This window comes from Peromyscus eremicus, chromosome 15 (assembly GCF_949786415.1).
Source record: "Peromyscus eremicus chromosome 15, PerEre_H2_v1, whole genome shotgun sequence".
In the NCBI taxonomy this organism is placed as follows: domain Eukaryota; kingdom Metazoa; phylum Chordata; class Mammalia; order Rodentia; family Cricetidae; genus Peromyscus; species Peromyscus eremicus.
In genome coordinates, this window is record NC_081431.1 from 2044082 (window position 1) to 2071226 (window position 27145).

Sequence of the window (27145 nt, forward strand, 5' to 3'; positions counted from 1 at the left end):
GTGGCGCCATTCCCCAGACTAAGATCCTGTATAAAAGGGAGAAAGTGGGCTGATCACAAGCATCCATCACTGTCTATCTTAACTGTAAATGAATGTGATCTTTCTGCTGGCTGTGATTTCCCTGCCATGATGGTTTATACTCTCAAACTAGAAGCCAAAGTAAACTCTCTCTTCAGTTGCTTTACATGGGTATTTTATCAGGAAAAGTAATGTGGGTCTTTTAGTATGAAGCATACCCGCAGGCAGAGACTAGAGGTAGGGGAGTATTCCATGTGAATGAACCGAGACAAGACAAACCTGAAGGTGTACGGTAAGTGAAATGCCAGAAACCAGTGTCTGTGGTGTGGCTGAAGCAGCAGATGGGTGAGAAGAGAACATTCCACAGAAGCCAGTTTGTACTGGATCTCAGAATGCCTTCAGCATTGCCCTATGTGCCCTGATTTCATTCTATAGGCAAATTTTGAAGTAGAAACTGTGTCTTTTGGGGGGGAGGGTCCAGGAGTAGGTTTCTCAATACAACAGTCCTGGCTGGCCTTGAACTCACAAAGATCCTCCTGCCTCTGCTGGGATTAAAGTCCTGCACCACCACCACCCAGCTGTGAGGTTTTTTTTTTTTTTTGAGAAACTATACATTTTATTAATTTTTATTAAGAAAATTCTAAGAAGAATGGAAGCTGGACTGAGAAAGTGGCTTAGTCTGTTAAGGCTATTATAACAAAATACTATAAACTGGGTGGCTTATAAACGACAGAATTGTATTTCTTGATTCTGGAGGCTGGGAGGCTCCATTCCTGAGACCTAGTCACCACTCAAAGGCCCTAAACATCCTCACATTGGGGATTAGGTTTCAAGGCAGGAACTTGGGTGGAGATATAAGTGTTCAAACTGGAGCCCAGAGACAGTGATCACAGCTAGCATTGCTAAGAGCTGACCAGGTACTGGTCAGGGACTTCTGTCTCCCTTCACCTCACCATTGCAAGAAGCAAGGCCAGTGAATGCACCACAGGACAGATAGGAAAAGTAAGGTAGAAGAGATTGACTTGGCCAAGGCCACATGTCCAGTCCTTGGAAGACTCAGGAAGCCAGCCCACACATCTGCCTCTTGCAACTTCTCAACCAGTGCCTGTGGAGGACTTATCCTGACCCTATCCCCAAAATGTCCAGGACAGAGGAGAAAGCAAGACACAGAACAGGACAGTCTGGAATAATATTGCAGAGATGGATACTGATTAGCTTTCATCAACTTGACACAAACTACAGTTGCTTGGGGAGAAGGAATCTCAGTTAAAGAATTGCCTCTAGCAGATTGCCCTGTGGGCATGTCTGGAGGGCATTTTCTCAGTTAATGATGAATACCAGAGGGCTCAGCCCATTGAGGGTAGAGCCATCTCTGGGTTGGCACCTGAGTGGTCCTGGGTTATATAGGAAAGCAGGCGGAGCAAGCCAGTAAGCAGCATTCCTTCAGGTCTCTGCTTCAGTTCCTGTTCACGTTCCTGCTTTTACTTTCCTCAGTGATGGACTGTAATCAGGACTGTGTCATCCAAATAAACTACCACCACCACTACCACCACCATCACCACCACTACCATCCCCCCCACCCTACCTCACCACCACCCCCAGGTTGGTTTTGGTCGTAGCGTCTATCACAGAGACAGAAAACAGACTAGAACAGGAGACATCAGAAGGCATAACAAGGAGACACATAGGTATTCTACTTGTTTGCATCCATGAGAGCAAACACCACAGGCATGCACAAGAACTAACAAAAGTGGCCATCCCTAGAAAGCAAGGTCAGGCCCAAGGGACAAGGGATGATGCCTTTTAATATGGCTCCTAATGTAGATCCATGGAAATGTTATTTTTTTTTCCAAGACCACAATGCGATACAAAATAGAAGGGATGATTTAAAAGCTAATTCATAAGAACACATGAAATTGTCTAGGGCCTAACAGGATTTGGGGGTAGCACAGACAAGAAGGGTTTCTGAAGAACATTGGGAAGACAGTAGCCACTAACCTCCCTGGGAAAACTCCAGGAGAAAAGTGGGGTTGGAGGTAGCCAGAACATGGCCACATTCAGGGGAGGGTTCCTCAAGAAAGCGGCTACAGGAGTCATGGGTGGGTAGCATTGAGAGATCAGAGAAGGAGAAAGCAAGATGCAGAAGTCAGGCCTGAGGAACCTGTGTAGGGAAAAGAATACTGGTCAAGGGCCAGGGCAGAGAGGGGAAGAGGAGGGACCTGAGAGAACAGAGCACTTCCAGGTCTCAAAGGCTGGGGACAGAATGGAGGTTGGAGGTCTAGAGGAGAGGCGTGGCATCAGAGATCAGGATAGAACCAGCCAAGCCCAGGGCTTCTCTCTCTGCTCCATGAGACAAAAATGACAGGTTAACGGACGGTTACTGCTTGTCACCTCATCAGCAACTGCTGTGTAAAGTGGAAACTGAGTCAGGCAGTCCCAGATAGCTTCTCTGCTTTTCTGTTTACACTGCAGGGGAAACCCACAACTTGATTGTGCATTTCTGTTTTCTGTTCTTACATACACGAATGCAGACAAAATTTAACACAACTGTGACCACAGTCGCACAGTGTGTAAACAGCCACTCGGGCATCAAAGGGTTCCTTTTGAGTGGATTTTTTTTTTTTTTTTTTTTTTTTTTTTTTTTTTTTTTTTTGGTTCAGCTCCCTGGGAGGGAGGGAGAGCAGAGCCCAGGAAAGCGAGGAGAGATACAAGCCACTGTAGCTACATTTACTCCCCTTTAAGGCTGCCTGGTTACGGTCCTGGGAAAGAAAACCCCTGCATTCCTCCCCTTTAATTGGGTTTATTGTTAAAGCAGTGGGGCAGCTAATCCTCACAGACCTGTAGGAGCAGGCTTGCCAGCCAAGACCACGGACTGGAGCACCTTTCTTGTGAGTCCCTGGGTAAGACAGCCTGCTTCTTCTCTGGGCTTTGGGGAGGTTATCTTGTTTAACAAGAAGCGTGGGGCACTGGGAGGGAGAGTGGGTTTGAAGACTCACTTCCCTTTCAGCCCCTGTCAATCTCTCCTGGCTTTTGTGGTCTCAAGGGTAAGTTGTAGCATCCAAGAAAGAGAAGTCTGAATGGGGGCTGTAGGTGCTTCTTTGGGGAACCATCTGATCATTCCTCCAGGGCTGGCCCAGGGGAGCCTTCTGTACTTGCCGGCAGGGACAGGAATAGAGGAGGTTTGTGCCCAGTTCAGAGAGCTCCTGGCTGGGGGGAAATGGGGATGCAGGGGGTATCAGGACTGACAGCTCCTTGGCACCCCTCTTCCAGCTCATCTTTCATTCCTTCACCTCTGGGGCCTACCCCATCTATCAAAAAAGAAGGCTCACCCCGCCCACATCAGCATCCTTGGTTGGGGTGGATAGCTTGTGGGTACAAAGGCCATTACAAATAGCCTGTGGCTGTTCTTCATACTCCAGGGAAAAGATGGCCTCAGGCCCTGCAGCTGCAGGGTCCCTGCAGGGCTCAGCTTCCCACCCCAGGGCCAAGGCTGCTGCGTTAAGATGCAGGACACAGGCACAACCTGCTAAATCTGTCAGTCATAACCCAGCTCCTTCACCTTCCCCAGGGGCTCATCTGCTCCCAGAGTCCTTAAACTTCCCTCGCATGGCTCTGTGGGGTGCTCAGGGTAGGTTTGGATTTACCACCCACCCTCTCTCCACGTAAGTTTGACACACAACGTTAACCCTGAGGTTAGTGGAGGTGGCTGCAGGGCCAGCTGCAGTGTGAGTCTAGCCAGCCGCCTGCTCTGGAAACAGATAACTAATCATGAGGAAAATCTCTGAGTCGAGTCAAGAGGGTCCAGCAGGTTCCATCTCGGGTAAGGAATCTTTTCCAGATCACAGACCACAGGCAGAATGGAGCCATCATTCCTATGGATCTGAGCTAAACCAGGGACAAAGATGAGACCCGTATCTGAAACAGACCAGAGTGCAAAGTGCTTAGTAATAGCTAATACTGCCACACTTCACAGTTGGCAATAGGCTTTTCATTCACCCAGCAGTGGGCTAGATGGTTCCCCAGTTAGTATATAGATGGGGCTACTTGGTACTCAGAAGGATAAGGGGATTCCCTGCTATAAAGCAAGTGACCACTGGCATCCTTTGTGTGCTGGTAGCATTTGAACCCATTTCATGTTGCTGTGGGGTATGTGTGTGTGTGTGCTTAAGAATCCTGTTTAGAGAGACGAGGAAAACTTTGGAAAAGGCTGAGGTCTGAGGAAGTGCAGGTTGAAGTTGGAGCCTGGAGCAGCTCAGGCAATAGACACGATGCCCCAGCTTCAACAATGAGGGATTTGAGCACTACAGGAGACAGCCTTTTTCAGATCACTGAAGCATGTGTCTCCCAGGAATAAGTCAGGTGCTATGCAGCATGACAGTATCATAAGGAGAAAGGGGGAGATGAGTGACATCCCAACAGCCACCTCCAGAAGAGAGGCAACAGGTCCCGTGGCACACTGACAAGGACACTGGTTGAAGCCTCAGAACTGGGCTCCTAGACCGACATGGTCACGTACTATCTGCTTGACTCAGGGCATTGTTTTCCTTGAACGCTGTTATCCATCAGTATCTATCTCAGCTATAAAATGGTGTCACTTTGAAAAGTGCAGGGAATCCACAACAGGGATCATGCCTGCAGAGTGCCTCGCCATGTCCAGGGCTCCGTCCTTGCCCCATTATTCTACCAGGCCTGGGAGCAGTTCTAGCTAGAAGGAAAAGAAAACATCTCTCTCTAAGAGGAGGGCTCTTCTCTGTTTCCTGTCCCCCATACACACGCACACCCAGCCAGAAATAAATTGCCACACGGAGCGCGTGTGAGTGACGAGTGACGGCACCCAGCCGCAGCAGCATGCCAGAGCCAGGGAGTGAATGAGCTGTGGCATGAATGAGAGAGGAGGAGCAGCGGAGTCTGAGCAAAGACTGCGGCTGCCTCTACAACTGCAGGCACGCCGCCATAGTCAACGGCAAGGGGGCTGGTGCAAAGCAGCTGCCGGCCAGAGAGTGGCACTGGGGGAAGGGCTGCACAGCCTGTCCCCAGAGGGAAGGTTTGTAACTCCAGGAGTCTTGATGCAGCATCCCGAGTCCAGCCAGCCTGTCCTCGGAATTCTCCAATATGGATCCTTGCTATCCCCTTCTGAGAGCCCCAGCAAAGTGCCTGGTTGTGACATTGATTAGTAATGAGTCCCGGGCCTGCACAGAGGAGGCACCTCATGCATGAATGTTAGGCATCATGGCCATCAATGTGTGACAGGAAGACACAGAGATGATGGTCATTAACTCCTAAGAGACAACAGCACATGACATGTGGAGAGGCAATACCCAAGCTTGTTTTCCTCCCTGTTGAGCCTGCTTTCTCAGCTGAAGACCAGGTGGAATATGGAGTTCACACTTAGGGCTGTGCCTTAAGAAGGTGGTCTGTCTTCTAGCCCTTCAGAACCCCAGGGAGATGGATGCTCACATTATGAGAGGACTGGGAGAGCAGTGATGGCTCAGGGAGAGCAGCTCCACATCTGTCACACCCATCCCTACTGGGATGTTTACCAGTAGATAAGACATCACTCACTGCCCCTGCTCTTCTCCCGTGCTTGGTGTTCAGCTCACGTGCCGTACTGTGGGTACGCTATGTGTACTGGAGAGGATGCACATGCCCTTTGCTGCATTGGACTTTATAGCAGTACTGAGTACTAGATTAGAGATAGCTATTCCCATTCTGCAGATGAAACTCCACTCTCCTGGCTGTCACCTGTGTCCCAACCTCTCAGCCACCAGGGCAAGCCATGGAGAGGGCTCTCGCATCTGCTCTAAGATGTGCACTCCTAACCTTGAGCTAACTTGTCAAGCAGTAGGATGATTTAGTTGAGCTTAAATGTGGAACTGTGGGTTTTCCTCTAAAATGAACTGCAGACCAATTGAAAACCTTCTTCAGCTGTTTTGTGAGCAGAAATTGGCATGTGGAGCTGGTAACAGGGCTGAGAATGAGCAGAGTGGGTCTAGGTATTCCACCCCAGCAGGAGGCTCTGGGGGCTTGCTGGCTGATGAGCCACTGGCTTGCAATCTTTGAGCTAGACACAATTTGTGCCAGCTGCACAGATGTCACCGTGTACCTGTGACACCACAGGAAGGGCAGGACTGTGATGGATGGCAATGGGCTGCTGGGAATTCCATGTATTTCTCAAAAAGACAAAGTAAAAACAGTATTGGAGATGGCCTCACCTGCATGAGTCAATGCATGCTCCTCATGAGCAGCCCCAGGTCCCTGCTGCTAACTGGCATTAAGAAAGCATCTCATGAAGGAAATGTGGGGACTGCTAGGAGAGACTGCAGCAGCGTCTGTAGTCTTCCTCAAAGCCTTTGTGAGCTGATGTGGATGGAGACAGGCAACCACAGCACAGCAAAGCCATCTTTTCACGGGGAGTTTCTCTCAGGACTCACGTCCACAAGACTTCAGGGGACCCGGCTAGCTCAGTCTCCATTTTTCACTAAGGAGAAAGGTCAGAATTCAGAGGTATGTAATGAACTGCCTTGGGCTGCACAGCTGCAGAGCGCCAAACTGCAGGCCAACTGAAAACCTCCTTCAGCTGTTTTGTGAGCAGAAATCGGCATGTGGAGCTGGTAACAGGGCTAAGAATGAGCAGTGTGTGTTCTCAATCCAGACTCTAGATTCCAGAGGATGGAAGAGTCTGGTACAGATCAGAATTTTGGAAACTGTGGTACCAGGTCAGGAAAAGCGTCCAGGTTTTACCCTCTGGACCGGTATAGTCTGCTCCATGTGTGGCTCTGTCCACATTCTCATTAAAGATGACACAACTGATAACCCCCTCCCAGAACCCCCAGGCCCACAATGCCATGCTTCCGACAGTCCAGGAAAGGAGAACAAAGAAACCTTAGGGTGGCTGAGGGTAGAGTTCTAGGGTAGAGCACTTGCTTAGTGTGGGAGGCTCTGGATGGACTCAATCCTCAGCACCAGAAAAGAAAAATGAATCTTGGGGTACCCTGATTCACCTGGGGTCAGCGAGAGCTAGTGAGGCAACTTGCCTCACTGAGAAGCTCCAGGCAGGAGTGCTGAAGGTACAGCCGTGTCTCCTCTGTGGGTGGAAGTGAGAGCCATTATCTGCAGATTTAGAACCACAGATACGGCACTCAAAAGATTATCTGACCCTGTCCTCGCCCTTCTGGTGTGTTCAGGACAACTCAGAGGCACCATGTCATACCTGCATTGTGGCCGTAGGGTGGAGGGAATGGGTTTGGATTGAATGCCTTCAGGTTCCAACACAGTGATTCCAAGACTTTAGCAGAGCAGCACCGACTCCTTGCATGGTAAATAGCTGAGAGGAGGCCACATGGAGCAAGGGAGTGGAGGGAAGAGTCAGAAAGTGTGGGTCGTGACACAGCCTAGCACATATGGGCTTAGTGAGGGCAGTGAGGAGGACACTGAAGACGTGCCTCATCTTCCAAAGAGTTCTGTCTGGGTGTGGTGTGAGCTGGGAAGAGGAGAATAGTGAGCCCCTGGGAACACCACTGTGGGGCCTCCTGCCTGCTGGGCTCATGCCCAAGCATCTCTCAGCCACATCTCATCAACAGCCAGGCTGGCTGCCAACACTGGTTAGAACACCTGTCCCAGAAGCAAAGGGCAGGCCCATACACACCAGGGCTGGAGTTGTCCTGCATGTCCTCTGGGAAGAAGCGTCCCCTATGGCTCCTCCCTCGCTAGAAACTTAAAGGACCCCAAGAAGCCAAGAAGACCAGACCAAAACTACAGCAAGACCAAGGCTTCATCTCTTTGGAGTTATTTCTAGAGAGGATGATTACCTAAAACAGGCCAAACACCAAATGCATTGTAGGAGAGGGGAACTGGGGAAGAAGCGGTCTGACTTAGGGAGGGTATCCCAGAGACACGGGGACTGGACTCATGTCATTAGTTTCCTTCCAGTGCCAGGACAATAAGAAGCAAGGCAACTTGGCTTTCTGCCACCATTTGCCTGCCTCCCACTGTGCTTCAGACAGGACTCCATATCAAAGGCCTCAGTGGGGTGCCACCCTCTGCAGGGCAAAAAATAAACCCATCCACAGTTCACACCCATCTGAAGCCTAGCTCCTATCTGAAACGAACCTACTCTCCAGGGGCTTAGGCTCGCTAGACCTCCTGTGCATACCAGGCTCAGTAATGGGCACCGCATGTTGGGAATGCTTGTTCTTTAGGCACATTGCCTGTCTAGTTACATAGATGCAGACCTGCATTCACTCTTTCCAACTAGATTATAAGTGTTTGCAGAGCTAAGGCTTGCGTCATATAAATAGCTGTATTCAGTCCTCGGTGTACAGGAAGTACTTAATAAATGCTCACTGAATGAAAAGTTGTTACCTCATGATTCAGAGATGATCTTATATGCACATTGTCATTTTTCTTTGCCAGGAATCTTTGGTATAGAATCCTCACAGTTATCTCGCTTTGTTGAGGAGTGAGGGACATAAACCAGGCGCACATGACAACATGAGGGATGCTTCTTGAAGGTCTCTGTGGAGGTGAAATTGGTCCTAAGCCTCAAAACTATAAAACCCAATGGCAGCTGTTATGGAAAATAGTGTGAGGCAGAGTGTCTTGGAAACAAAATGAATAATATCAGAACTCAGGGTATCTCTGAAGTCAGAGGACAAGAGGCGTTGAGACTGGAGCAGAAAGCAGCATGACCCAGCTGGGGTGTGGGCAGCCCCTCCCTCCCTAACCTGTGACCACCCCACCTGGACCTGGGCCTCCTTCCCAGGAGGACTCTGTGACATCATGGATCATGAGAGCCCAGCCCTAGATGGTGTAGGGTCCAGATCTGGGCCCTGAGTGTTCCACACAGATGATGAAGCTAAATTGTTAGGATTCGTTATATGGGAGGAGGGGTGGGCGGAAAGATGTTTGGCTTCTCCTCAGCTAAGAATACTATGTTTTTAAAGCTTTTTAGGAGCAATGGGAAAGAAGGAACATTGAGCACAGATCAGCTAATGAGGCCTGGGAGCCTCCTGCAGAGCGGGCAGTCATTCTCCGCAGGTCCTGAAGGGGGAGTGGTGTGCACAGCTAAGGTCCCCATGCTCAGGCTCTTCATTAGCCCCTCACCCGGAGCAAGCTCCAGCCCTGCTGTTCTGTGTAGGGGAGAAATCCAAAGGGAAGCATGCAAACCAACCTTGTCTATTCTGCACGTTTAGACATGCACCCCTTTACCCTGGCTGCTGCCGTCTTCAAGACTGCCCACTCAATAGGAAGTGGACACTAGCTAGCCCAGCCACAGGATTTATATACTGTCCCCTTCCTTCTCTGGCTGCCTGGTAGATGGTGTCCAACATACCAAAGATCCCGAGAGATTTGAAGTTTGCAATCTGCAAAAGGCATCAAACTCAGGCTGCCACCCTATGCAGCGTCCTCGGAGTTCCTGCCCCACACAGTCCAAGAAGTTAATGTAGAGAGAGGATTCAAACCCAGGTTCCAAACCTGTGCTCTTCACCTGACACAAAGTTGCACAAACATTTTGTGCATATGTAAGCATGTGTGAGCGCACATGAACATGCATGTATGTAAAGGCCAGAGGACAGCCCCAGCTGTCATTCCTCAGATGCTATCAGATGTTGTATTGTTGTTGTTGTTGTTTCTGAGACCTCGCTGAGTAGAACAGGCTAGCCCAGCAGTGAGCCCAAGAGATCCACCCATCTCCACCTCCCCAGGGCTGGAGTTACAAGCATGTGCCACTATGTTCAGCTTTTCCTAGAGATCAAACTCAGGTCCTCATGCTTTCAAGATAAGCATTTTATTGGCTGTGCTATCTCCACAGCCTTCTAAAGGATCTCAGGGATTTTATGGGCGTTTGTTTTTGTTTTGAAGTGGGATCAGAGCCACAGCCTAAAAGGAGTAGCCACTAGACATATTTTCCTGCTTCTCCATCAGGTTCAAGGGGTGGAGGGTGTTGGCAGAAGCAGTGTCTCTCACATCACTCTCAGATGCTCAGTGGCGGTGCACCCTGCCGTCCTGACGTCCCTGCTGTCCTGGCGTCCCTGCCGTCCTGGCGTCCCTGCTTTGGGAACCTCGTGCTCTGTTTTTCTGTAGGGAAGCAGCTCTGTGCAGTTTTTGCTTGTTTGACTCCTTTGCCAGCTTCAAGTCTCAACCTAAGTCCAGCCTGCTTTCAATGCGTCCACTGGCCTCATCTGAAGACACCCTTCTTTGTGCCCATTGCCCACCAAGTCTCTTGTCACTTAGCCATCCACGTGAGAGCTGGCTGGCTGGTGTGTTGGCTACTTCCTTTGCCTGGCTGCCCCAGGAAGGAAGGCCATGGTCCAATTTGTCCATCATCACATATCTAGCCCCTGGAACATCACTGGTACTACCTAAATGTGAGCAGCCCCAGTTCTCTGATGCACAGGGAGGGCATGCTTCAACTCAGATACTAACAAAAATCCACCCATTCCAATCCAATCCACTGTGTGTGCATGCTGTGGGGGTGGCAAGGGAAACACACTGCTCCTTCACAGGAGCTGCTGCAGGTAGGAGGAAGATGGGGAAGAAGGCAGAGCTTTGATGGCACAAAGGAGCCAGGCTGACTCCAGAGCCTGAAGAAACACAGGAAGTTCCTGGCTCAGCTCAGATGCCCAAGAGCTAGGTATACCATGTCAGTCTACATGCCGTGCACCTTCACTAGTGCACACATCGCCACCGGGTTTCCACCCTCAATCTACACCCTATTGCATTTAGCAAGCAGGTACGGAGCAGCCATTCACTGGATTTGCTCTTGCAATTTTAGGAAGCGAGTGGGAGAACGCTCTTAAGTTTGCCGTTTTTCCAGGTTCTGCTCTCAGTCTTTCCTTCTGGCCATTACATCACGATCTGGGTGTTTCAGATTCTTTTGCAACCTGTTCTGTCTTATTTGAGAAACGCTTTGACCAGACCTTGTCTCGATTCTCTCCCTCCCACGAAGCTTCCCAGGCAGCTTCAACACTGGAGGGGATGGGGCGCAAGGAGGAGGAGGAGGAGGACAATGACTGTGGTTCCTGGAAGAAACAGACCACCAATATCAGGAAAACCTTCATCTTCATGGAAGTGCTGGGATCGTAAGTCCCGGGGCTGGGCTGTCAGAGAGCTGGGCTGCCTGCTAGGGAAGCTTAGCCCCTAGAACTCACTCCCAATTGCACTAAGGAACTTGGGCAGAGTTATAGCACTGGGGTCAGAGCAGTAGAAAAGGTACCTGTTACTCTAATGCACTGGACCCCTAAGGAGACACCACCCCCTGCCTCCAGATTCTGCATCCTGAGCCACCCCAGTGACTCCTAACATACTCCCAGGAGCAGGTGGGTTCCTCACCCCCATCAGCTCCCCTTCACCCTCCTCTTCTCCTTATCCCAGTGCTTTATAAATGCTGGAGCCTGTGGTGTCTGGGCGTGCCCCTCGACAGCAATCACATGGCTGACTGACTCCATATGAGGCTGCTTGTCTGGAGGAGACTCACCACTCAGTCCTGCCTGTCCCCCAGGAGGTCACAGGCTCTGACGTAGGCCAGCCAGCAACTCCAGCCACCAGTCTTCGCCTCTTCAGAGCCCCAGCTGGTCAGCTAATGAGCCAGGGATAATTGGGCCTAGGCAAGCGAGGAGCCCACAGGCTGCTCCCTCTAGCAAGCTTTCTAGCCAGTGCCGGCAAAGTGTCCCTTCTCCCTGCCCTGGCCAGTGAGAGACGCCCTCTCTTTCTGTAGACAGACAGGCACCAGGCACCACCGAAAAGAGACTGTCCCTACACAGGGAGGTGTCTGTCTGTGTGTGCACAGGGACACAGTGGCAGTGCTGGTTGTCAGAGCCCCGACCTTCCTTCAAGGGCCCTGCCAACATGGGGGTGGCCAGAAAGTGGCAGATGGCAGAAGAGAGACAAGGCTCACAAGTGAGTCAGAAATGATGTGCTAAGCAGCCTTAAACCCACAAAGTGGAGAGCAAGAAGCCCAGGTTGATGAGAGCCGACATGGCACCATCTCCTAGAAGACATTCCAGAAGTAGACAGGCCCTCCCTCATGGTGGTGAGGGAGGGCCACCACCACAGCACTATGCAGACTAGAGGGATCCATTTGAGAGCTATGGCTCCAGCTTTTAAAGGAGTTTAGACATAAGGAAAAGGTGGAATGGACTCAAATAAACCCTTCCACCTAAATCCGATTGTTAGCATTTCACTGCTCAGTCATCCCTGCATCCCTCAGTTCCACACCTGCAGATTCAGCCATCAGAAAGTCAAACGTAGCAGGAGAAAATGTGTCTGTCTGTCCTGGACATGGTCAGGTTTTCTCCTGTCCTCATTCCCAAACAATACAGCACAACTGTGATTGGCACAGCATTCACCTCAAAAGCTAAGATTCTAACATCAATTGTCAAGCTCCAGCTTCCAGCCCTAGCTTACCCGATGTTCTGATGGCTGATCTCCAGGGCCCTTCACCCATGAAGCATGTCAGATCCTGTTGGGTTCCATCCAGTGTGCCCCAGAACCACCAGAATGAAGGAGTGGATAGTCAGCCTCCTGGTCTTCTGAGGACAGAATCGGGTGACTACCAGCAGTGCATTGATAAGACACACCATAGTCCCAGCTATTCGGGAAGCTGAGGCAAGAGGATCACATGATCCCAGGAGTTAGCCAGGAGTCTGAAGGTAGTAAGACCCCATCATATTAAATTAAATAATTCATAAATAGAAGCTAATTAAACTTATCCAGGAGTCTTTCTTCCCTCACGGCATGCAAGTCTGCCCTCTCCTGCTACCACCACTGGCCACAGGACATCATAATGATGATGATAAGTGAATCGGCTCTGCTAAGCCTTAGTGGGCTTTGCTATGTAGAGAGATGTCTGCAGCTGAAGCAGAGTCTATGGGGATTACACAGGGAAAAGTGGCCTCCTGGTCCCCACATATGTCCCATGAGACCTACAAGGGAAAGAACATACTGGCATGTCAGAGAGGTCGTGGGCATCCCCCTTGTCTGAGTTCATGGTGACAATGGAAACTCGTCGGCCACACATTTCCCTTCTATTCTTCCCCTTTAATTCTGGTATGCTCTCTGCCAGCCAGAGCTACATTTTCTATCTTGGCCTCTTCCCCACAGAGGAGCTTTCTCAGAGGTGTTCCTGGTGAAGCAAAGGGTGACTGGGAAACTCTTTGCCCTGAAGTGCATCAAGAAGTCGCCAGCCTTCCGGGACAGTAGCCTAGAGAACGAGATTGCTGTGTTGAAAAGGTGAGTGAGTGGGTGTCAGGGCCATAGGGGGTGGGGAGGGGGAGGCAGGTGTGCTGTGGGATTCTGACCTGCCCTTCCCACAGGTTCCACACCTGTGGGCCTTGTGCCCTTTGAATCCTTTTCAGGCTAGTCAGGCAGCGGGGCCAGATGAAATTGTTTTCCCAGCAAATTGACTGGTGAACTCACTTGTTCATACATGTAGGCCAGAGAGTGAGTAGCTCAGAGAATCAAAAGCCAACTGATGGCTGACAGCAGGAAGAATCGATACCCAAGGAGGCAGCAGGAGACTTGAAAATTAGCCTTGGTTTGATCCAGAGAGAACCCACACACTCATCCTGGAAACTGCCGGAGGCTGCACTGATGTATCACCAACGTTCACAGTGAGACTCTTACAGTGAGCCTGTGGAACACCTGTGACATACTTTAAATGTGACAGGCACATTGACACACGATCAGAACCATTGGATGAGGCAGACATTGCTCAGGAGCCCACATTGCCCAGCTGGGGAGGAGCACCCATAACTAGCAAGTCTCCCACCTGACTGGCTGTAATCCAGCAGGAAGTAGTGTATGGAGGCGACAGGTTCATTTCTGCTGGCCCACATGCCTGATGAATGTGAATTATTCAGTATGTTTTCAAAGAAGAAAGACTTTGATGAGTGAGTAGAATTTTGTGGACAAGGAGGCACCACAGAAAAGAAATACAAGAGTTTTTGCAAACTTTTGTGCAGAATCATGGAAGTGTAAGGAGAGAGTATGTCCTAGAATCCCCACAGCTTTGTGTGGGTAGTAGCATCAAGGATAGGCAGTGAGAATAGAGTGTGGACTGGAACAAGGATTGCAGAGGGTCCTTGATGCCAGGATCAAGGATGCTGGCTTTATTCTGCGAACAAAGAGAACTGACGGAGGGATTTCAAGCAAGGCAACAGAATCAGGTTAATAGTCATCCCTCTTAGGCATGCAGGAAGGTGGGTTAAGGAAACCAGAGGATAGGAGACTCATTATAAAACCCTAACAGCAATTTACACAGGGTGAAAACACCAGTGGCAGGATTGTGCAAAGACAATTAAGACAACAAAAGTGCCAAAGAGCAGAACATTTCAAATGATCCTGAGACTAAGGCCAGCGCCCACTAAGTAGAAAGTGACGCTGTTGCTCGAAATAAAGAACAAAAAGCATAGGCTTCGAGGAAACAGGAAGAAATTGGTTGGAGCATTTATACTGTAGACGTCCACTTATCTCTGCACAGAAGAGGCTGGGCAGGGGCGTGGGGGGAAGCACACTGTGGTGTTCTTTCTAACTGCACTGTATTAACAGCCTAGATATTCAGTACACGTCAGTTCAATGCATGAATAATAAGGAAGTTAATATGAGCATTGCCAGCCTATAAGGGTGGTAGAATCCTTCTAGGAACCGCAGTACCAGCTCTGGGGTTTAAAGATACCTTAAATCAGATATCTACCACTGGCTCTATCTTTCCCAAGCTCTATACTACCCATTTTTCAAGCATTTTCATTTTTAAAAGATTTTTTTAAATTTACAATGTATTTATTATTATTATTATTATTATTATTATTATTATTATTATTATTATTTGTACCTGTGTACATGATGTGTGGGTACACATGCCATAGTGGGCATGTGGCAGTCTGAGGAACTTCACATTGGTTCCAGGGGTTGAACTCAAGTCACCAGACTTGTGCAGTAAGCACCTTCATCGCTGAGCCATCTGCAATTTTCTCCTTTAATCCTGATACAACTATATGAGAGAGATGCACTTGCCATCACAAACTGCTTTTGTTGGCAGGAAGCAAATGGTTGGCTGCAAAGCCCTTTCCTGTTCTCTCTGTCTGAAACAACAGAACCTTCAACTCAACTCAGCCCAGCTGTTTATTTAACTACACACACACACACACACACACACACACACACACAAATAAATAAATACTTTTTAAAAAAGTTATTTTAAAAACTATGATGCTGGGTTTGGTGGTAAATACCTATGAGCTTAGCACTTGGGAGACAGAGAAAGGAGGATCAGCACAAGTTTGAGGCCAGCCTAGCAGTATACATGATGAGTTCTAGACTAACCCAGGTCTGACCCACATAGTAACATCCTGCCAAAAGAAAGAAAAGAAGAAAGAATGAAAAAATGAACAAAAGAAAGAAAGAAGGAAGGAAGACCAAGAACCACAATGCAAAGGATAATTAGATGACTGGGAAATAGATGATTGATAGATAGATAGATAGATAGATAGATAGATAGATAGATAGAGATACATGGATGCATGCATGAGTGGACACATGTATAACCGCTAAATGTCCTTTATGGGGCAAATATCCTGATAGAGAATCACTCATCTAAGGCATGCCATAGAAAATCAGAACCCACCTTTTTTCATATTTAACTCTTATTTTCATGGTTACTATATTAATTACTTTTCTTGTTACTGTGACAAACATATCTGTTAAAAATTTTTAAAGGAGGAAGGATTTGTTTTGACTCACAGTTTGAAGAATCTAGTCCGTTATGGAAAAGAAGAAGCAGGAGCACAAGGCAGCTGAGCACATCACATCCACAGGAAGGAAGCCGAGAGATGAATGCTGGCACTCAGCTCAATTTCTCTTTTTTATCCTGTCTGGACTCCCGGCTCATGGGATGGGATGATGCTGCCCACATACAGAGCAGGTCTTCCATCTGCAGCTGCTTTGTGCTGGCCTCATCAGGAAGGCTTCTCAGACCCAGTCCTCTTACACATTACCATCCAAACAATCTGGTAGAAATTTAAGTCTGAGTCTGCAGTCTTTGTCTGGACCACCTGAACCATGTACCTATCACAGGATTCTTATCTTTTTCAGGATCAAGCATGAAAACATCGTGACCCTGGAGGACATCTATGAGAGCACCACCCACTACTACCTGGTCATGCAGCTGTAAGTGAAGATGACCCTCACCCCTAAAGAGGCCGAGGGGAGGACGGTCAGGGAACGCCAGATACAGTCAAGAATTCACTCCAGGGGCTCTGAAATGCTGTCCTTCTGGGTCAGTGTGCTTCCGATGCTGGACTGAAGGGCCACACTGGGTCGACTGTTGAGTTGGTTCAGACCAGCACAGGCTTGCAGTTGGGATATTTCCTATGAGCAGACAATAGCTGTTCATGCTCTTTGCCACCCACAAGGTCTTCTGGGACTTCCCAACCACTCAGCCACTGAAGAGGCAAATGCCAGCCACCCGAACTCTCCTTTGGCACCACTTTAATGAGTCCATGTCTATGGACTCGATAGTAAACCTATTAACATCGTTTTAGGGTAAAGTGATTGCGAGAGTAGAAACCATAGGTGGATGATTTCAATTCAGTATAAAGAACAAATTTCTCAAGAGAGATCCACTTAAATTAAATGCAGGCTATGTGATACATCCTTCTATAAGACAGTAGCATGGTCTCTGTGTCTGCCACTGTCACACCAAAGTAAGAGTTGCACCTGTTTTGTGTGGTAGCAGGAGGGGAGCTGTTGGAACTACAAGGTGTCAGGTTTCAACATGATATCTAGAAATATTAAGAATACACTCAAGGAGAATGCAGTCTTTCATTGGAGGCAGCATGTTCTCCAATGCTCATGTTCTAGTTCTGACTGGAAACTTCTAGAAACATAGTATAGATGATAGCAAAGATAATGGAGGGTCAGGTCCAATGTCCTCATTTCCCATACTATTCAAGTTTCAAAATGCCCCTATGTCCCTATCTGAAATTGCAGCCATAGGTAGCCCAGTTTCCCTAAAGAGAAAAGAAGCCCTATTACAAAGGTATGCATAATTAATCTCATTTTCACACTTTGTCCAATTTTGAATCACCTCTCTGTGTTATAATGGCTTCCTGCATCCCAGGAAAGCAAAGGTGGTATCCCTAGGAAAGAATTCCTAGCTTTTCCATGCATTCTAACCAAGGCCATTTGAATTACAATAGAAGCTTCCAGAAAGAGATCAACCAAACAATGCTTGAACCAAAGAAATGACCCCTAGTGATCATCTCAGACACCCAGAGGGAGTACTCTGAGGCAGGAGAATGCCTCCCTCTGCACCCTCACATCTCACTTTAGGGTGGCCTGCCTGTGCTTACAGCCCATGGCTACAGAGAATTGTTTGGCCCTTGACCCGATATGGAATCAGATTCTTGTACCCACAGTGTTTCTGGGGGTGAGCTTTTTGACCGGATCCTGGAGCGTGGTGTCTACACAGAGAAAGATGCCAGCCTGGTCATCCAGCAGGTCTTGTCTGCAGTGAAATACCTCCATGAGAATGGCATCGTCCACAGAGACCTAAAGGTGATGGGGCAGGAGTGCTGGGTGGGAAACACCCAGGAAGTGGGTCAGGAACTGGGGGAACTTCATGATGTTACATCAAGCCTGAGAAGTATAACTCTTAAATGAGAACATTGGCCTGCTTAGACTCAAAAGGCTGCCTCTGCTCTAAGATTCCTTATGCTGATTATAGATGATAATTGTTCAACTAACTATGCTTTAGCCTTTTTATGAGCCTTTTGAATGCTCTCCCCATTAAGATGTCAAAACAGCCCACAGCCACAGTCAAATTCAAGAGTAACACTCACTAAGGGACTGAGCCATAGCGGGCACCACAGTAGACTTGGGAGATAAGAGACAATTAGCCCTCAAAATGCAGTTTAGGGTAGTTGGGAGTGGGGACGGGTAAGCAAAGCCAGGACTATAAGCAAGATACAGAGTTCTAGGATATAGAGCAAGAACACAGAGAGGAGGAAGATGGAAAGAAATAGGGAAAGGGGTTGTGGCCTCTGAGTTGGCAGCCCAGGGCTTAGCTTCCCAGGAAACCCCATGTCAAGGACTAGCACACTGTTCAGGGGGTTCCTTCATATGCTGTGTATCTTTTCCTTCTGCAGCCTGAGAACCTGCTGTACCTTACTCCAGAGGAGAACTCCAAGATCATGATCACTGACTTCGGTCTATCCAAGATGGAACAGAATGGAGTCATGTCCACGGCCTGTGGGACCCCAGGCTATGTGGGTGAGTCTAGGGGCAGCAGGAGCTGGCTGTGTGTTTGTTCAGTCATCAGGGGTCTAGTTTGCTTTCTGTTGCTGTGTGTGATAAACACCATGACCAAAAGAGGAAAGGGCTTATTTTGTCTTATGTATTATGGCATGTAGGTAAGTCAGAGCAGCAACTCAAGAAGGAAACAGGAACTGAAGCAGAGGCCATGGAGGAATGCTGCTTACTGACTTGCTCCCCAAGGCTTGCTCAGCTCCCTTTCTTATACAGCCCAGGATCACTTACTCAGAGATGACACCACCCACAGTGAGCTGAGCCTTCCCATATCAATCATTAAGCATGAAAATATCCCATAGACTTGCTCACAGGTCAATCTGATGGCAGTGATTCCTTAACTGAGGTTCCTTCCTCCTAGATAGCTCTAGTTTGTGTCAAGTTGACATAAGGTAACCAGCACAATCGACACCATGTCAGTTTCCTTTCTTGTTTGTTCCCAAGATATCCTGTCAATATCATACAGTCTTTAAATTTTTCAGGACTTTAAAAGTTCAACATCTTCTTAAAATACTCAGTATTTTAACTGTGGGTTCCTGTAAAATACAAAACAAGTTAAATACTTTCTTACTCCAAGAGAGAATCAATGCACAGTTTCAAATGAATCAAAGCAAAACCAAAATCTAACATAGTAAGTAGATCAATGTTGACATTTGGGATTCACTGTCTTCTTGGCTCCAAAGGGCTTGGACAGCTCATTTCTCTGGCTCTGCTATACACAACACAAATAGTTTGTCCCACAGACTCAAGCCAGCTCCACTCCATACCTGTCACCACCCTTGGTGGCATCTGTAATATCCTGAGGTCTCCACTGCAGCGAAGCTGCATCGTCAGCCTCTCCTGGCCTCACACAGCGCCAAGCCTAAGCTGCTCTCCATGATCCATTCATGCCTTCAGAACCAGTACCGTGTGGCAGGCTCTTCTACATTACTCACCAAGTTCTGCTGGCAGCTTGATGTGCAGTCCAATGCTCCCCAGACTACAGCTTCTGTGTGCTGACCCTGAAGAAACACTCCCCAGAAAATTTCAGTTCAAAAATACTGGTCTCTTGCTTATCTCAGCTAAGTTTTCAGCTGCAGTTGACCATATGCCATGGATGTTTAATTCAAAATATCTCACACACAGCCCTGATAGTCTTTATCAGCCTGAAATTTCACAAGCCAGGCCTGCATCATCTGCACCCATCTTGACAGTCCTATCTTCTAGGGTCCCATAATAGCTCATCAACCTCAGGGCATTAGATGGCCTTTTCTAGCCCAGTGCTCCGAAATCCTCCACAGTCTTCCCCCAAACTGACATGGTCAGGTCTGTCACAGCAATACCCCCACTTTCTCCGGTACCAATTTCTGTCCTAGTTTGCCCCTCTGCAGTTGTGATAAAACACTGACAAGAACAAACTTAGGGCAGGAAAAGGTGTATTTGGCTTACACATTCTGACGCAGGCCATCCAGAGAAGTCAAGGCAGGTGCTCAAGGCAGGAACCTAGAGGCAAGAACTGAAGCAGAGGCCATGGAGGAGTGCTTCTTACTGGCCTGCTCAGCCTGCTTTCTTATATCACCCAGGACCACTTGCCAAGGGTTGGCACCAACACAGTGGACTGGGTTCCTCCTCCCATATCAACCCCAGATCAATAAGATGCCCCACAAACCCACCCACAGGACAATCTGATGGAGGCAATTCCTCAGCTGAAGTTCCTTCTTCCTAGATAACTCTAGCGTGTGTTAAGATGACCAGCACAACTGCGATAAAACTCACAGAGAAAAGTGATTATGTGTGGACATGTTCATCCTCAGGGACTGTCTAATAGAGCCCTTGGCCAGTCCATTGCCTCTCTAATCCTGCTCTTTACAGAGCCCGCCCTGAGCTCTAGGCATACTCTGCCACCATCACAGCCTTGAGATTAGCAGAGAGCTAAGGAATGGAGCACTCACCCCTTTTCCCCCACTAAACTAGAACCCCCTAATGGCTAGGAGTCTGGATCTACATGATGAGGAGTTTGGACCCAAGGGGTATGGGCACCTCATGTGACTCTAGGACGTACATGGGAGTGGCTGGGCACTGTGCCCCTTCAGCTGCCGGGACTCCTGAAAAGAGAATAACTGACAGGACACTTGGGGACAGCTGTGCTGGGACCTTAGAAGAGGAAGGAGAAAGAGAATACCCTCTGTTTATTCCTGCTACCACCCAATAGACTTAGGAAAGTAGGAGCCCAGACTCCCAAAAGAACCTGCTCTGTCTCATGGGGAGTTTAGTCACTCACCTAAAGATGTGGAATTCTATGGATACTAAGTCCAATACTGGGGTACCCTCAGAAGTTAGCTCTCTCTGCCTGGCTCTCCCACCTCTAAGAAGACATGGCTCATGGCCTTACTGAGCCCTCAAGCTCCTGCCCTAAGCAAGTACCCACAAATAGATGAGAAGTTCCTGTCACCTTCTAGGAGCTTCCTGAGATGACTAGGGTAGGGAGCCTCTGCCTTCCAGGGCTTCTGCAGCAGTGGGGGAGAGTCCATACCACCCTGCAGATCCCTGCTCCAAAGACAGAGACTGGACACTTATCCTGAGGTTCCCCCATGTGACCCTTATCCTGAGGTTCCCCCATGTGACCCTTATCCTGAAGATCCCCCATGTGACCCTTATCCTGAGGGTCCCCCACATGACCCTTACCCTGAGGTTCCCCCACGTGACCCTTACCCTGAGGGTCCCCCACATGACCCTTATCCTGAAGATCCCCCATGTGACCCTTATCCTGAGGGTCCCCCACATGACCCTTACCCTGAGGTTCCCCCACGTGACCCTTATCCTGAGGGTCCCCCACATGACCCTTATCCTGAGGGTCCCCCACATGACCCTTATCCTGAGGGTCCCCCACATGACCCTTACCCTGAGATTCCCCTACATGACCCTTATCCTGAGGGTCCCCCCATGTGAGCACAGACAGGTGTTGCTCTTAGAAGGTACTTAGTCTGACAGGAGCGGCAAAGCTGGAGACCTCCTGGCTGATGGAGGAGTCACAAACAGCTTATGGAAACTCCCAGATTAATGGAGGATCAAGCCTCTCCTCTCAGGAAGAGTTTGTCTGCTTGGGGAGATACATCCCCTGCCTTTGGGGAGTTTTCATCTCATAGATGTTCCCTACCCTACCCTTCCACCCCCACTCCCATTCCTTTTCCTGTTCTCTACTCCTCTCTGGCCTCCACTCTTGTCCCTAGCCCTGAACCTACCATTGACTTTCTACAGCTCCAGAAGTGCTGGCCCAGAAGCCCTACAGTAAGGCTGTGGACTGCTGGTCCATTGGTGTCATCACATACATATTGTGAGTAAAAGCTGGCGCCGGTGCATTTCCTGGGAAATCTCAGGGTCTGCTCACCCCTTCTCCTCTCAGGCATCTGTCTATGCATGTGTGAACACACACACACACACACACACACACACACACACACACACACACACGCATGCACACGCACACGCACGCTCACTATGTACATAACTCCTCTAAGCTCTACCAAGCTATGAGCAGAACCCAGCCTGCACTCACTCTTCAGCCCCCTAGACCACCCTCCTTCAGGGCACTGCATCCCCACCCTCTGTGCAAATATGTTGAGTTCCAGCCACTCTGTAAAACCAACAGGAAAATGAGAGATCAAGGCTTAGAAACCAGGTAGGCTGAAGCATCTCAGCTTCCCACATCCAGCAGTGACACCATCTGAAGGCCACCTCATGAACTAGGTACTTCCTCTCCTCCACACATGCTCAGGCACTTCCTTTCCTAGCCTTCCCATGGCTCCCACACACACATACACAGCATTCTCCAACCATAGCAGCCAGCTCTGCTCTTAGGGAATAACACTTGCCTCTTAGTGTGGATTCTGTTAAATAATGCTCTACCTCATTTACTCAAATAATATCTGTCTGAGTTGTCCCCTAGGCTGGGGCCTGGGAATGGAGCTCAGTTGGTAGAGTGCCTGCCTAGCATGCATGAAGCCCTGAGTTTAATTATAGCATAGTATAAAACTGAGTGTCAAGAAGGGGGCTAGAGAGAACTCAACAGTTAAGAAATTCACATCAGGCCAGTTACTCTAGCTCCGGGGGATCTGATGCCCTATTCTGGCCTCTGTGCATACCTGTGCACATGTGACACACAGACACAGATAAACATATAAATGAAAATAAAACATCTTTTTTGGAAAATAAAGCCTGGTTACAGTAGCATACAAATGTAATCCTAGTACTCAGGAGATAGTATGGTGATATATTGTGTATCAAATAAAGCTTGCCTGAGGATCAGAGGACAGAGCCAGCCATTAGATTAAACATAGAGGCCAGGCAGTGGTGGCACACACCTTTAATCTTAGCACTCGGGAGGCAGAGATCCATCTGATCCATCAAAGCCACCCTGGACTACATGAGATTGATTCAGTCTAGGAGAGAAACAGAGCCAGGCAGTGATGGCACACACCTTTAATCCCAACACTTGAGAGTCACACACCTTTAATCCCAGCACTTGGGAGTCACATGCCTTTAATCCCAGCACTTGAAATCTCATGCCTTTGCTACCAGTATTTGGGAAGCACACATGCCATTAATCCCAGCTCTAGGAAGGAAGTGATATGGCTGGGTGGAGAAAGGTATATACGGTGTGAGAAGACAGGAACTAAAGGCCTTTCGGCTAAGGAAACCTTTTGGCTCAGGACTCAGAGACTTTCAGTCAGAGGATTCATGGAGATAGGATCTCACCTTCCATTCGACCTGAAGATTCAGTAGTGGTGAGAAGTAACTGTGGCTTGTTCCTTTGTCTCTCTGATCTTTCAGCATTTATCCCAATATCTGGCTTATTGATTATAAGACTATTTAGGATTTGTTCAACAAGATAGAGGCCAAAGAAGCAGAAGTTCAAGGTCATCCTTAGCTATATAGCAAGTATGAAGTTAACTTGGGCTGCATGAGACCCTGTCTCAACAAGTAGACCGAAACAGCCCAATCCCTTGTGATGTTCCCCATCCTTCTTAAGGATGCTTTGTGGAGAACACCCAAGAGCCAGAGGAAGTGAGGGCTCAGTGGGCAGATGTCCAGAGACTCCTAAGGCCTCGATTCAGCATGTGCTCTACGGACCTGCCCATTCTGAATAGTGGGCGGGCCTACCTCTTAGTCACACTGCTTTGTCTGAGACCTTCATTGACTATGAATGTGTACAGTGGGAGACTGGGAGAAAGAGAGGTTGGTCCAGGGAGGAAGGAATGTCTAGTGGACCCCCTCTTTCCTGTCTTCCTGCAGGCTGTGTGGGTATCCCCCTTTCTATGAAGAAACAGAGTCAAAACTTTTTGAGAAGATCAAAGAGGGCTACTACGAGTTTGAGTCTCCGTTCTGGGACGACATTTCTGAGTCAGGTGAATATGAAGGCAGAGGCTGCAGGGTAAAGTATCTTAATGGAGATGACAGTCCCTGGGGCTCAGGCAGAAGAAGCTGCCAGAGAGAGTAGAGAAGTCTTCAACTGGTTCAAAGGTGAAGTATTTGAAGCTAGGACCCCTGCCTTTGCTTTCCCAGAGGGAGGCACAGTGCCTAGGGAGAAGGTGAGAGGGGGTGTGGGTCAGAGGAGAGGCCAAGAATGGAAAGTCAGGCAGAGAGGAGGATTATAGGCAGAGGGCACAAGCTGGGGTTAGGTAACAGGGCAGAATAGACCCTTGTGTGGGAGAAGGCAGCACGCATGCTGGGCAGGAGAGAAGGCAGAGTATGCATGCTGGGAGAGAAGGCAGGGTATGCATGCTGGGAGAGAAGGCAGGGTATGCATGCTGGGAGAGAAGGCAGGGTATGCATGCTGGGAGAGAAAACAGGGTATGCATGCTGGGCAGGAGAGAAGGCAGGGTATGCATGCTATGTGTGAGAGAAGGTGGTGTACATGTTGTGCGTGAGAAGGGAGCATGCATACTATTTGAGAGAGAGCGCAGCACCCATTCCGTGTGTGAAAAAGGAGCCATGCATGCTCGTGGGGCCTGGTAAATGGTGGTCAGAGATGGAAGAAGCCAGCACTCACATGTTAGCCCATGTGTTTACCAGCAATTGCATGCACATGCTGTGCAGGCACATTGGTGTGATGTGACTGGCAAGGTTCCCCTGTACGTGTGGGTGAGACTGCCTAGAGCGCTCTTCTTGGTGGCTTGCGGTGGGTTGTTGGGTGGTTTGGATTTCTTCCTCTCCCTTCTTTAAGACTTAAAACTGACTCTTTGCAAGATTAGCTAAAGATGCATTCACTGCCACCCACCAGCCCGGAAGTGAATTTCTATCAGTCATGAGATCTGGTCCTTAGCCGAGCCTCTGATATTCCCCTTAGCCAAGGATTTTATTTGCCATCTGCTGGAGAAGGACCCAAATGAACGGTACACCTGCGAGAAGGCCCTAAGACACCCCTGGTGAGTGAGAAACAGGGTGGGCTCTGTCTCCTCCTTTCTGGTTCCCAAGGCCAAGCTAACTCCCAGGACCCCCTGGACATCAAAGCCAGTGCTGAGGCATCCAGGAAACACACACATGTTCATCAGGTCCAGGTTGCCAGCAGACAGTACTGGGTTGGGCCAGCAAAGTGCTCTAATCACTTCCAGAGGCCAAGGCCAAGGCTTCAGTCTTCAGGCTAAGTGTCAACTCCCACACGGAACAGTGTTGAATGCTAGTTGCCAAAGAGGCAACCTGTCCTAAGGGGCATGTCGCTGGGAGTGTAGCTCAGTGGTAGAGTGCCTATGACCTGCCCAGGGAGATATAGGAGTCCTTTCCTGCTGGAATCACCCTTCTCCTGGGATAGCCTATCAGTTGAACCTGGCCCTGCATGCTCAGAGCCCTGTCCAAGTTCTGACTTGAGTGTCAGGGCCACCTAGTAGTCAAGTCCCCTCCTACATGCCAGGATTGATGGGAACACGGCCCTGCACCGGGACATCTACCCATCTGTCAGCCTCCAGATTCAGAAGAACTTTGCCAAGAGCAAGTGGAGGGTGAGCTGTGCTCAGAGGCTGGGCATGCTGTTCTGGGCCCGGGGAGGCTGGACTGTCTGAGGTTGGTGGGTGGGTTTCCTAGGGCACCCTTCTCCCAGGCAACAGCAGTACCCTGTGCTTTCTGTGAGCTGGGACATGGGCAGGTTGGTTTCCAGAGGCCCCAGGGAGAAGCTGGAACCCAGCAGCCTCTGCAAGAGCAGAACCAGACACTCCCTGCCTCCTCAGCAAGCCTTCAACGCTGCCGCAGTGGTGCACCACATGAGGAAACTACACATGAACCTGCACAGCCCCAGTGTCCGCTCAGAGGTGGAGAACAGGCCACCTGTGTCCCCAGCTCCTGAAGTCTCCAGACCAAGCTCCCATGACAATACCATCACAGAGGCCCCCATCCCGGACCCAAGCACACCCCTTCCTGCTCTGACCCGACTGCCCTGCCCACACAGCTCCCGGCCTTCAGCTCCTGGTGGCCGCTCACTGAACTGCCTGGTCAATGGCTCTCTGCGCATCAGCAGTAGCCTAGTGCCCATGCAACAGGGCCCCCTAGCCACCGGGCCCTGTGGCTGCTGCTCCAGCTGTCTAAATATCGGGAACAAGGGGAAGTCCTCCTACTGCTCCGAGCCCACCCTCTTCAGAAAGGCCAACAAAAAACAGTACGTAGTCTCAGGCAGTCAGCCTCACTCTGCTTATCCACTTCAGAAAGGGCAGGAACCATTTGCTGAAGAACATGAACACAAAAGTCAGGCCCACTAATAGGCAGTTCAGGGTGGAAGGAACTCTGGGCCCAGGCAAGGGAAGCTTCTGCCACTAGCCAGAGAAAACAGTTAGGTCTCGCCTCTGGCTTGAAGTTTGCTCATCTATAAAATGCGTCACAGAGGTACTGTAGAGGTCTAGCAGAGAGACAGGCTGGGCTTCAGCCCTATAGTAGAGACTTGCCTCACAGTCACAATACATCCAATCCCAAGTGCTGAGAAAAGCAAAAGGCAGACGTGTGGATGAGAAGTACTAGCGCTAGATCCTCTGAGTTACCAGCTCTTCCCTGTTTGGGGCAGGAAGGAGGAAGGGAACCCTGGAGGTCTCCACAGCAGGGCCTGTGCCATCAGAACTTCAGAAAGGGATGACAAGGCAGATGTCGTGGGTGTGAAGAACACCAACTGTTTCTTTTTGCCTCAAATAATTCAAAGGCCCTACTCTGTCTCCTTTCTAGGAACTTCAAGTCAGAGGTCATGGTACCAGTGAAAGCTGGTGGCAGCTCCCACTGCCGGGCTGGGCAAACTGGTGTGTGTCTCATTATGTGATCCCAGGAGCCTGTGAAGTTTTCAGGTAGGATCTGAGGCTTGTGAGCCAAGCAGGGGGTCAGGCAAACTTATGTCTAGAGGGGAAGACTCACTCCTGGGGTTAAAGGAGGGACCGGGTGAAAGCCTTATCCTCACCCAGAGTGCTTCCCTTTTCAGGAGACATGGCTGACTCTTCTCTGCCTTTCTAAGCTAGCATCTGTCCTGCAGAGGATGGAGCAACTGCAGTGGAGCAGGGCTGGCAGGAGCAGCATCTGGTTTGAAGCAGTAACCTGTTGCTGCCCTGGGGCAGACACTCACAGGAAGTCACAAAGGAGCCCAAGGCCTGGACATTCCCTGAGGCCATGGGCAGGATGCATGGCTTTCCAGCCTCCAGGTCTCCCAACCTGCCCATTCCATGTCCCCACATCCTATGTGCAGTGGCTCCGTGCTGTGTCCATAGATAGTGCTCATCTGGGTCTGTGTTGTTGGTTGTGAAAAGCTTTGTGGGCTGGCCAGGCCGTGCCACTTTCTCCAAGCAAAGCCATATGGAGTCTGGCTCAGACTCCCTGCTCTGCA

General features: G+C 49.4%; 1 protein-coding gene across 1 annotated transcript; it reads left to right on the top strand.

The window, feature by feature from the left end:
- Positions 1-2826: 2826 nt before the first annotated feature.
- Camk1g (calcium/calmodulin dependent protein kinase IG) lies at positions 2827-26639 on the top strand. Its single transcript, XM_059280710.1, has 12 exons — positions 2827-2918; positions 10967-11099; positions 13120-13248; positions 16108-16182; positions 17433-17571; positions 18162-18285; positions 21559-21634; positions 23593-23705; positions 24647-24725; positions 25208-25295; positions 25521-25945; positions 26500-26639. Exons 2-12 carry the CDS (start codon positions 10996-10998, stop codon positions 26588-26590), a joined length of 1443 nt encoding a protein of 480 aa, XP_059136693.1. The 5' UTR covers positions 2827-2918; positions 10967-10995; the 3' UTR covers positions 26591-26639.
- The last annotated feature ends 506 nt before the right edge of the window (positions 26640-27145 follow it).

Coding starts and splice junctions, on each gene's coding strand:
- Camk1g (XM_059280710.1), top strand. CDS start 10,996: ATGGGGCGCAAGGAGGAGGAGGAGGAGGACAATGACTGTGGTTCCTGG. Junction 21,635..23,592: donor GGTGTCATCACATACATATT/GTGAGTAAAAGC, acceptor GTCTTCCTGCAG/GCTGTGTGGGTATCCCCCTT. Junction 24,726..25,207: donor AAGGCCCTAAGACACCCCTG/GTGAGTGAGAAA, acceptor CCTACATGCCAG/GATTGATGGGAACACGGCCC.